The sequence below is a fragment of the Candida oxycetoniae genome (assembly GCF_023343755.2).
Source record: "Candida oxycetoniae strain CBS 10844 chromosome Unknown scaffold20, whole genome shotgun sequence".
Taxonomy (NCBI): domain Eukaryota; kingdom Fungi; phylum Ascomycota; class Pichiomycetes; order Serinales; family Debaryomycetaceae; genus Lodderomyces; species Lodderomyces oxycetoniae.
The window spans coordinates 84,442-96,014 of record NW_026055449.1 but is presented as its reverse complement, the minus strand read 5'-3'; the positions used below and the strand labels follow the sequence as shown (position 1 = coordinate 96,014).

Sequence of the window (11,573 nt, the reverse complement as noted above, 5' to 3'; positions counted from 1 at the left end):
ACAAAAAATGGGTTTTTTAATTTGGTATTCAAGTTTTAATAAAGAAGCGAGGGTATTCATCGAAAATATATATGAGAAAATTCAGTTTATAGAGATGATATCCTACAAGGTTCCTTTGGGTTCCTTATATGAGATGAAAATCACTAACTAGCGGCTCACCAAACGTTAAAAAGTTGTGAAGTTAACAATTTGATCGGCCTTTCCATTTATTCTGATTCGGAGATTCTTTCTCGTCAGGATATAAACGGTAGGTAATCGTTGCGTGCAGGCACAACTCCAGCTATCACAGTGGTGGTAGTGTTTATTGATTGCTGTCAGTGGTGAGCAGTTGATGGACGCTGGTTGAAGGAAGAAGCCAGAGTATTGATGTGCTTTGCTTGTAATTTACTTGAATGTAGGAGTCCCTGTGTTTCTGGACCATGGGTTTGTTACTGGAACGTGGAGAATGTAGTGGTTGTTGATTCGTTCCAACTACTTTCAATTGTTAATGCAGCAAATTTTGTTATACATAGTTTATGTTGGCGAAAATGTATGATAATATGTGCTTCTTATGAAACAAGCTATCACAACATGAGAGATGTGTTGGAAATATGTTGTAATACATATTAAATAATATGAGACGTTGTTTTTAGTCATTATTCTGCGTGGAGTGTAATCGGCAATAATGCGGTGGGACTTTCCAGATCTTTTTTTTAGTTTACGACGTGGAAATATTTTATTATCCAGCTAGAAATTATTGCTGTTGCGGTCACCAGCTAAATATTTACATTTAGTAAGGAAAGAAGTGATGTTGATTCAATGTTAGAATTGTTAAGGGTGTTATTCATTGCATTGATTAAATGCGCATCAGATTTTTCGATACCTGCTTTCATCAGGGAGAATTTGCTTGATTTCAACTAATGTGATATCAAAGATGGGGTATTTGCATTGATTACAGATCAGGTATTGAGGTAAAGAGAAGAACATAATTTGTTTCAAAGTCATGTATTGAAAAGTTTATTGTGGAGAGAAGTTAGTTTTAAATTTGAGAGAATTTACCGAATTGTAAAAAATTTGGTTTATAGTTGAGTGACTCATTGTAATATAGATGAACTTGAGACAGAGAGTTGTTATTTTCTTTGTTAAGAAATATTACTGGGTGCTGTTCATTTTGTTTTATAAGCCATAGTGAATTGCTCATGAAACGTTTCTTTGCCGAATAAGTGACTTTGATTTGCTTGAATTGGTTTTAGAGGTTGGCAGTACCCTTTTTTGTTTTGGGTATGTTTTGGAACATATTTAATATTGATGGGCTGACTTTCTGTGTATGTAAAATCAACAGGTCATATCTGTCGTGTTTATATAGAAATTGGTTACTCAGAGGTTTATGAACAAAAAGTATCACTTTATTCCCCATTGGTAAGGCTTTAGAAGAGTTGAGTCAAGTCTCCGTTAGGTTTCACAGTCCTACCTCCATCATTTGCGCCGCTTTTCTCTTGATTTATTTATTATTTGCGCCGCCTTTTCTAGATTTATCCATCATATAATGCATAAATGTTGTGAAATGGATTGCCGAGTCAATCCGAAAAAGTGTGCAAAGACGGCGTAAACTTGTATGTGGCTGAGTCTCGTGCTTAGGTGTGATACTTTTGAGATACTCAATGGTCACTCAAAGGAAAGTATGGGGGGGGTGGGGGGAATTTCCTTTCCCCCATTTCCGTCCTTGGGAGTCCTACGAAATTTGTATACATTGTATGTTAGTATAGTGTTTGGGGGTAATTGTCTGTTTTTTGTTGTTCTGCATATAAAAAAATAGTGGTTGTGGAAAAAAAACCTCATTTTATTTAATAAACTCGAAACTAATAAAAACATCATCACTACCACAACAACCACAACTATAACCCATGCATGACAATAGGTCTCTTAAACTAGGTTCACCAACTAGTTGGTCCGCAATCGTTTCTTGTTAGGAGTACGTACTTTTCTTTTGCAAGGTTGTTCGAGATCTCTCTATATTTTATCCCTTTTCCATGCCAATCTTGCTCTTATGTACCTTGGCTTATTTAATTACCGCCTAATTATAATTGCAAAAGTAATAGCAACTTTAAGTAGAAACTCCTTAAAATTTATGGATTGCAAAGGTGTTTCCATAACAGTACCAGCATTAATTGCTATACATGTGCTTTTTTTTTGCTTCCAATTGATTGGCAAACTATAAAAGGAAACTGTTTTCATCTTCCTCGAAAATCTTATGGATGACTTTTCTTTTTCTTGAAATCAATTGGTATTTTTCATCAATTTTATCAAGAAGAAAAAAAAAATTAATAATACAATGTCTGATTTAGGTAGAAAAGATATCTCTGACAAAGTCAGTGAATCATTAACTCCAGATAGCGAAAAGTCAACCTTGGAGAAGGGAAAAGAATCTGTTACCGACGCTCTCGATAATGCTGCTAACAAAGCTGTTCCCGATAGCCAAAAATCATTTTCACAAACTGTTGCTGATAAATTCAGCGAGGGAAAGAAGGATGCTCAAGGTGAGGGTCAAACTTTAGCTGAAACTGCTCAAGAGTATGTTGAAGCTGCTAAGGAAAAACTCTCTGAGGCTGCTGAATACGTTTCTCAAACTGTTGGTGGTGCCACCGAAGGTGCTCAAAAAGGTGCTGAAGGTGCTAAAAAATAGGCCTGTCTTTTCGACTTGCCTTTCCCCTCCCCCTCCTTTCCCCCAGGGGTTTTTATATTTGTATAGAGCAGTAAAGAGTTTTTAGCTAGAGAAAATACATCTTTTCTTTTTTTCTTTTTTAGAAATGTATAGTTTTAATGATTATTGCTACTTTTTTACATTTTAGATCAAGCTTTCTTTGTATTTTGTTGGATAATTCAGTAGGCGTCACTCTTGATTGTTGTTCAATTTCAGTTTCATTGGAATTGGACCCTCGTATTACTCCGAATATGTCAAAAGAAAAGAAAGAAATAGAATCGAGATTTTAACCGCGCAATTGGTAGCTCGTGAACTGGCTATTTTTTTTTTTTTTCTGGTGCAGAACAATTAATTTTTAGGTACGATAACCATATTTACTTTCTCTTCATTGAAGTCACCAAGAAAATAACCACCCGCCTTCCCTCTCTCCGTTCTGCCCATGTCGAGTCCACGAACGAACCCTACTAAGATGTATGATTTAGAAGAAGACTTTATCTCAGACGACGATGAGGTAATGGAAAGTAAAGTGTTTGATCTAAGATCTAAAACTAGTGCCCCCGACAGATTTAGTCGCGATGAGGAACAAGACCTGGCTAATGAATTGTCAGATAATGAAAGCGATGAAAAGGATCCAATACAGTACCAAAGCGAAATCAAAGAAGTAGATGAGGCAGAGAAGCAACCCGAAATGAAAACAGAGCTAGAAGATAAGGGGAGTGGTAAAGCCGGTAAGAAATTGAAGAAATTCACACCAGAGGAGCTTGCAAAAGAACAAAAGCGTATAAGAAAAACAGGTGTTTGTTATCTATCCAAAGTGCCGCCATATATGAAACCTCAAAAATTGCGATCCATTTTATCTAGGTTTGGACTGGTCGATCGATTATTTTTAAAGCCTGAGGAAGCTAGTGCTTATCACAAAAGAGTCAAGTATGGAGGAAATAAAAAGAAAAAATTTACAGAAGGATGGATCGAATTCGTAAACAAGAAAGATGCTAAATTGTGTGCAGCGACTTTAAACGGTAACAAACTAGGGGGTAAGAAGACTTCGTACTATTATGATGATGTCATAAATATCAAGTACTTGAAGGGCTTCAAATGGCTAGATCTTACCCAACAAATAGCAAGTGAGAACGAAGTAAGACAAGCTAAGTTAGCATTGGAGCTATCACATCAAAACAGATTCAACAAGGCATTTGTGAACAATGTTGAAAAAGCAAAAATGATAACAAATATCCAAAAGAAACGAGGGAACAAATCCAGTTCTGCTGAGGACGATAAGTTAAGAAGAAACTTTAAGCAACGAAAGGTGAATAGCTCGCGTAGTGATGCGGCAAGTGAGTTGAAGCAGAAATCAGTGCCCGATGAAAAGCTTAGCTCTGTGCTATCAAAAGTGTTTTAAGAAAAGTGATTAAAGTATCTCCAGCTTTACCAAAAAAAAAAAAAAAACTTTTGACATTCAAAGCTTTTCCTAGTAATCCCGTTCTTTTAGTTTGTTGTAGTAAAATCTAGTGTTAGCGTCATTGTTGTATTGGGATAAAAAATCGTATCGGTTCTGCAACTCTTTTTTACTTGAGCACCCTAGTTCCTTCATCAAAAGAGAGCTATTTATTGCCTCTTCTCTTTTGATTGATTGCAGCCGCACAACTTTTTCAAGTTTCAGCCATTGTGATGAAGACCACCAAGTAGCCATACTTGAAATGTTCATATCAGGCAGTTTAATCTTCTTGTATTCTCTTCCTTCTCTTCCTCCTCCTTCTCCTTCTCTTCCTTCTCCTTCTCCTTCTCTTCCTTCTCTTCCTTCTCCTTCTCCTTCTCTTCCTTCTCCTTCTCTTCCTTCTCCTTCTCTTCCTTCTCCTTCTCTTCCTCCTCTTCCAATTGGTGTAGAGCTTCCCAATGAGTTGTGACTTAGAGACGACTCTTCTGTTTTTAAGCGTTTGTTCTGCACGCTAGCTGACTTTTCAATCGTTGGGAGCGTTATATCTACCTCCTCCGACTTATCTTTCCTTGAGCGCTTATGTCGTATCATGTCTGGCTCCTTAACTGATGGTCTAGCTAGAAGATCAAATTCATCTAGGTCCTCTAATCCTCCCATATCCTGTGACATTGAGTCCTCTTTCACTGGGCTATCCTGTTCTTCCTTACGGTATAATGACTCCAACGTGTTGTTTACTCTATCCATTAAAGACTTTTTCAAATCGTTGCTCAGTTTTACTCCTGACTGGTTTCCGTCCTCATTAACCTGGAAAATGTTTCTTTTAGGCGGCTTCGAGATTTCGGGAAACTTTTCTGGTGACTTCCGTGTGAATCTCTTCCTTAAAGATTGGACATTTGTGTTTGTGGTTTCACTTTGAACCAGCTTTTCTTTTATGAGAGGTTCCTGTGAAGGTGTATTTCGAACAGACTTGAGTTTCACAAGGAGCGGCGTTTCTATTAAATCTGATGATGTGCCGTTTTTGTTGTTTTTTATCTCACTAGCTTGAATAGGAGTGGATGGACGCTGTGATAGTGTCAGTGACTGGCGTCTGGAAGAAACCGGTGATCCTTCTGTTGGCAATATGCTTCTATCAAACTTCAAATTTGGAGGTGATCTTTCCCCAAAGTCTCTACGTCCGTAGTGAGATCGCTCATTGATAAGAATCAGTTCAGCTTGTTTAATTTCCTGGTCTACTTTCTGTAAGATTGGTGATTTTTCAGTTAGATTATCACTAGTCGTTCGAAATTTTGTATAGTTTATTGGTTCGCTTCCTCCTAACTTGCGTTTAGGGGTTATGGCCTTGGCGGGTGTTTCCGTTATTGTATCATCAAACTCTTCTTCCTCTAGTCCGTAATTGTGAGAATTCATCCGAGATTTTGGAAGTTGTTCTAGTGGGGAGGAGGGTAGAAGATTTGATGGTGGAAGGTAAGCAGGGTAAGTTCTAGCTTATTTATTTTTTTTGTTTTGTTTTCAGAAAACGTTGCGGCTCAAACTAATCTACCAATTGAACAAAACTTTTTGAAATAAGGATCCAAAATAGGAAGGAGTTTGCGCACTTTATATGTTCTTTTTTCAATTATGATTTGATATATATATATATATTTAGTATGAATACAGGAGTTAAGATTTTCCCGCAAGTTGGTAAAGATTAGGGGTCCTTCCAATTCCATGTTTCGAAAAACCATACTCGATAGAATCTAGAGGAGGGGAGAATGGGGGAGTGTACTAGTTATAATGAGTGCACCATTTCTTACGTAAACTTTCTTATTCGTGTTTTTTTTTTTTTTCTCTATTTCTTTTTTTTCTTATATATATAATTATCATTACATTCTATAAAGAAAATGCAGAGGAAATGGTGGGGGTGAAAGAGAGTTGCAATTAGCTAGTGCTTAGCAAAGGCAAACTTGTGTCTATATATAGCATATGGGTATATGGGAGTGGGGGTAAAGGGTGACAAGTTATACATATCTCTCAAAACTTTTTATCCCACGAGTCTAACTTCATAGTACCATTTTCTTGGAAATTCAAGTGCATTTTGAAAACATCTCTCAATATTTGTGGCTCATGCAAAGTCTTCTTTTTTGTACAGTAGAAAGTAGCTCTATCCAAGTAATCTTGTAATTGTGCCCTATAATCTGGGTGAGAACATTTATTAATGATAACTTTAGCTCTCTCTCTTGGTGATAAACCTCTCAAATCGGCCAAACCTTGTTCTGTGACCACGACATCTAAATCATGTTCTGTTTGATCAATGTGTGGAGCCATAGGAACGATACATGAAACTCCAGTTGGATCTGTCTTTGATGGTCTTGCTGAAGGTGTGTGCATAATGGACAACTTTGCGTTTCTCAAGAAATCGGCGGAGCCTCCTAAACCATTTAACATTCTTGAACCCATAACGTTGGTTGAGTTGGCGTGGCCATAAATATCCACTTCCACTGGAGTATTCATGGCAATGACTCCCAATCTTCTAATAATCTCGGGAGAATTTGAAACAACTTGAGATCTAAGACACAATTTCTTTGAATAAGTATCCCAATTCTCGTAAAATTTCTTGAATCCATTTTCGGTTAATCTAATTGATGTTGCGGTAGCAAAGTCCAATGACCCACTTTCAAAGAAGTCCAAAAATGAATCTTGCAAGACTTCGGTCCAAACGGTTAAATTTTTGAATTTTGAAGAAGCTAATCCCTCAACCACAGCATTAGCAATATTTCCAATACCTGATTGTAATGGGTGTAAGTTTTCAGGTAATCTTCCTTGCTTGACCTCGTGTTCCAAAAACTCAACCAAATGATTGGCAATGGCTTGTGATTGTTTGTCACTAACAGTATTAGGTGGAACTTTGTCGCCATCAGTACTTTCCACAATTGCCACCACTTTTTCTGGGTCAATTATGATGGAATTTTGGCCAATCTTGTAATCGGCTGAAGTATGCGGATATGGCTTTCTAAAAGGTGGGTTTACTGGCATGTCAATATCGTGTATACCTTCAAAAGATGGAGTTTTAGTGTTAACTTCAATAATGATTTTATCGGATACAGAGAGCATTTCTGGAGATGCACCAACTGCGGGTCCGGGGACAATGGAACCATCTTCCTTGATTGCAGTTGCTTCAATTATAGTATAGTCCAAATTGGGACCATTTGGCTTATTCTTTGTATAATAGCCATAAGTCAAATCTTGAGGAAACATTGACAAGTGTTTATCGAAAAATTGTATTCTACCATCATTTATTGCTGCGGCAATGGGTTTTCCAACTTGATGAGGAGCTCTTGTCAAAATCATATTTTGTTCAGCCCACCTGTTTTCTTCAGGACCAGCACTTGCACCTACAAACAAATGGAATGCAAGCTTACCTTGTAAATTATTTTTCTCAACGTGATTGGCTAACGCTGTAGGTATCACTTTTGGAGCACCAACTCCAGTGAAACCTGACCATCCGAGATACTGACCATTTTTGAATAAATCAATACATTGTTCAGCTGTTCTTAGTTTCTTCAAATATTGAGGATACCTTACTCTTTGCTTTAATATTGCAGACATTTTCTTGATATGGACTTTTGTTTAAATGGAAAAATATTGACTAATTATTAGGGTCAAAGGTCAAGAAAAGTGGAGGCGGGGGTTATATATCTATGTGTAAGTGTAGATTATAGATAGACAAATAGATAGATATATATGAAGATTTAGGGAATATATGGTAATACAAGTATTTGCAAAATAATCAATTGATTTTTTGTTTTAATTCAAAAGAAAATCACTCAAGATGAGTTAACTTACTAAACAGATATTTACATCTATATATATATATATATATATCGTACCATAATGGATAAGTCGGAGCTATTATTTTATAGGTTAGCTATGACCCAAAGATCATTTCTTGTGTCCCAATTAAGCCAACTAAGTATATTCCCCTATACATAAAAGAAGTATACGAATCATGCGTCAATCTATACATCTCTCTCTTTTTCAATGCTATACGATACATAAGCTTCAATGCAAGTTACAAAATAAAAAATAAAATATTATTACTTTATCCACTGGTAATTATATAATAAATTATGTAATACATATTGGGTGAAATTTTTTTTTGTTGTGCAAATTACTCGAATGGAAATGGGTAGAGTTTGGTTAATTGGTGATATTTTCCCCTCCTAATTGATCAATATTAGATACTAGATTTACTAGATTTAGTAAACAAGCTTATCAAGTAAGTTCAACAATCTCTCTTCTAGCTATTTTACCCAGCTTTATTGAACTTGAGTCTAGCATTTTGACGTTTGGTCACTAACGGTGTATGACATTATTTGCTTTTTGCTTTTTGTTTTTTTTTTTTTTTTATTCATCAAATCGTATGATACAATAAGAGAGAGAGATGTAAGATCTTTTCCAATCAAACCCGTGTGTTGTACAAAGAAAAATTTGTAATTAAAGGCTCCCTCCCCATAATGTCTGTCTAACTGCAAAGTCTCCCCATAATGTCTAACTACAAAGTCTCTCCATAATATTCGACTGCGATTTCTCCCCCACAATTCGCGGAGTTGGCCGGGAACAATAACAAAAACTTTTAATAATTTCCTGGGGAAACTTGTTTCTCAAACTTGTGTTTATTGTTTCTTTTGCGCTGAATCTGAGAGGTTTTTATTCTCCGAAACCTACAATATTTCCTTTTTGACAATATACCGGACTATTTTAATATGACGTAGTAATCTTAGTTTCGACTGAGTCCAATTGGTTGTCGACTATTGTCTGTTGGCTAGAATCGTGTCTTTATACTTTATTACAAGAAAAAAAAAAAAAAAAAAAAAAAAACTCCGAATTTTTTGTACCAAATTTAGTCAAAAAACTTATTCTCAGGTTATTTGAGAAAACTCAACAAAATTTGCCTCAAGAAAGTAACTACCGTCGGGGTTCCTTAGAGTCGAGTTTACTGAGTGCAAAACCAAAATATGACAAGGCTGTTGCTGAGATTCAGTTAATCCGAATATACCTTATTCTAAATCTTTTGGAGAGAAAAATTTACTATTTCTTCTCATTACAATCTCTACTTTTTTTTTTTTTTTTTTATTTTTCTTTTCTTTTCCTGTTTTAAATTCCGTGGATATGTAAGTTACTTTGTGGGGACTCATGTCCTTACGTACAATACTATTTACTCAAGCCTCAACCGACCTGCTTTAAATCTACTTACTTTCACATTGTTACCTTCTTCATCGATAGGTATAAATTCCATACTTTCAACAGCTTGTTTCTTATATCCATTCTGGTTCATTATCATTTTCTGTCTTAATCTGTAGTAATTTTCTTTTATTTCTTGGTTATGCATTTCATCTTCATAAAAGTCCTTTGATTCGTTATCATCATCATCATCATCTTCTTCTTCTTCTTCTTGTTCTCCTTCGTCAAAGTCATTTTCTATGATATAATCACTCATTATAGGCCCATTGTCTTCTTCTTCATCAATATCTATATTGTCTGCATCATTGTAATCCATTCCAATTTCATTTAAATCATCAATTGTGTCAGGTTGATTCTTAGCTGTGCTTTGAGACTCCACCACTACCTTATTCAACGTCTCAAAATCCTCTATTTTTTCAACAACTGGTCCTTCAGTTCTAATATCGTCATCATACATTCCTAAAACATACGCTTTGGCCATCGTATCCAAATCTTTACTAAGGTTATGATAATCTAGCCTCGTATCTCTTACTTCTTGATTATTATCACTCTCGTCGTCCTTCTCGTCCTTCTCGTCCTTCTCGTCATCTCGAGCTTCAACTTCCAACAGTGAGTTCCGCTGGTCTACATTTTCCTTTGGATCTTGGGTCTTGTTTCTCATAGCTTTGAATTTAGACACTGACTTCTTTATAATAGTTTGTTGCGAATTTGCAAAAGATTGCTCTTTGTTAATTGAAGCTGCTCCTGTTTGATTCAACTTCTTCTGCATACCTGCTAGTGATTCGTCGTCTCTCTCCACAATAGTGTCTTCAATAGCCCTTTCTTGTTTACCTCGCTCAAAGTTGGTATTGTTGTTATTCTCATCCATGCTTTCAGTGCTTACTTTTGCAGATCCTGATTTTCTTTGCTTAAACAATGATTGCTTTCGATGTGTAGACGGTGGGTTCTTTAGACTTTCACTAATATTCTCTACCCTCTTTATACTTAAATGCTCTGCAAATCTAACAGATTTTTGTTTCTTTTTGGGTTCAACTCGAGTGACCCCCTCTTCTTCGGTATCTGTTGACACATGCTTATGATATTTTTCAACCTTTTCAAGTCTGAGTTTATTTATCTGCCCCCACAATAAACTATTTGCCTGCCCTTGTTGTTCACCGCCAAACCACGAGTTGTCCCGAGTGTTTCCGTATATTATATCATCGGCCAGGGCGTCATCATCATTGTCCTCCTCTTCATCTTCATCTTCATCTTCGTAATCATAATTTAATTCTTCATCTTCATTGAATTGGGGGCACACGTCTTGATCATCAAAATCATCAGCTAGTATTTCAAGCTCTAGCAAGTCGCTTTTGTCTATACTATTAATTGGTAGCAGCAGAAGGCTAAAGCTGTCTTTGCTCTTCTTACTTGACTTTTTTTCTCCCAAAGCAGCGTCTTCATCAACATCATCTTCATCCTTATCCTTATCCTCATTCTCACCCTCACCCTCATCCTCATCTTCGTTGTAAGTATTGAATGCATCAATACAAAGTCTTTTCAAGTCAAACTTATCCTGGGGATTAATATGTAAGTTGTCAATTTTGCTTAATAGGTCATCTTGGTCTACATTAGTAACACGATGATTATGCAGTGTTGAAACCAACTCCATGTCCTGAAGTAATTGCTTCACTTCATCTTCAAACTTTTCGTTTTCAAGTTGCTTGTTCTTTGTTTGGTTTTGTAGTTTCTTTACTGTCCCCGTCTTACCCGCCACCTCGAACGGCACATCATTGATTTTTGTACTTATAATGTTCCCCTCTTCATCAACCTCTTCTTGGATATCCATAAAGGGTAGTCCTTCTTCATTCACACTCTCTTGTGGCTTCCCACTTTGCAACTGCTGCAATTCACCGAGCTTGACAAGATTCACTTTTGTAGACTTTGCCTGTTCAATTTTAACATCAAACTCTTTTATCAAGCGTTCAAGCCTGGAGATTTTCTCATTAGCAGGTTTACCCAGAGCCACACCACCATTATTCGATTCATTGAGACTTTTTATTAAACGCTTCCCAGTGTCATGATGGATAAGTTGTTCATTTAAATGGTGCCTTTTGTTTATTAAATTTGTTATTGTTGTGTCCAATTGCTTTAACAATTCACTTAACTCCGTTTTTTCACTTCCCTGTACAGGATTCGACAGCATCGTCTATATACGTTGGTTATTTTGATGATGGGATATCAACTAATTTGTAGCTAAAG

The 11,573-nt window shown here is 36.3% G+C and overlaps 5 protein-coding genes across 5 annotated transcripts; 2 read left to right on the top strand and 3 right to left on the bottom strand. All coding sequences in view use genetic code 12, as the record gives it.

Annotated features, from left to right (window-relative positions):
* Positions 1–2,311: 2,311 nt before the first annotated feature.
* Positions 2,312–2,662, top strand: HSP12 (Hsp12p; the record flags this gene model as incomplete). Its single annotated transcript, XM_049324344.1, has 1 exon — positions 2,312–2,662. The coding sequence occupies one exon, from the start codon at positions 2,312–2,314 to the stop codon at positions 2,660–2,662; it is 351 nt and encodes a 116-aa protein (XP_049179896.1).
* A 457-nt stretch (positions 2,663–3,119) lies between these two features.
* On the top strand, positions 3,120–4,079 carry KGF56_003050 (RNA-binding ATPase activator; the record flags this gene model as incomplete). The annotated part of the gene is made up of 1 exon (XM_049324343.1): positions 3,120–4,079. One exon carries the CDS (start codon positions 3,120–3,122, stop codon positions 4,077–4,079), a length of 960 nt encoding a protein of 319 aa, XP_049179895.1.
* Positions 4,080–4,148: 69 nt separating this feature from the next.
* KGF56_003049 (uncharacterized protein) lies at positions 4,149–5,522 on the bottom strand (the record flags this gene model as incomplete). Its single annotated transcript, XM_049324342.1, has 1 exon — positions 4,149–5,522. The coding sequence occupies one exon, from the start codon at positions 5,520–5,522 to the stop codon at positions 4,149–4,151; it is 1,374 nt and encodes a 457-aa protein (XP_049179894.1).
* A 603-nt stretch (positions 5,523–6,125) lies between these two features.
* ACH1 (acetyl-CoA hydrolase) lies at positions 6,126–7,700 on the bottom strand (the record flags this gene model as incomplete). The annotated part of the gene is made up of 1 exon (XM_049324341.1): positions 6,126–7,700. The coding sequence occupies one exon, from the start codon at positions 7,698–7,700 to the stop codon at positions 6,126–6,128; it is 1,575 nt and encodes a 524-aa protein (XP_049179893.1).
* Positions 7,701–9,309: 1,609 nt separating this feature from the next.
* On the bottom strand, positions 9,310–11,517 carry KGF56_003047 (uncharacterized protein; the record flags this gene model as incomplete). The annotated part of the gene is made up of 1 exon (XM_049324340.1): positions 9,310–11,517. One exon carries the CDS (start codon positions 11,515–11,517, stop codon positions 9,310–9,312), a length of 2,208 nt encoding a protein of 735 aa, XP_049179892.1.
* Positions 11,518–11,573: the final 56 nt, after the last annotated feature.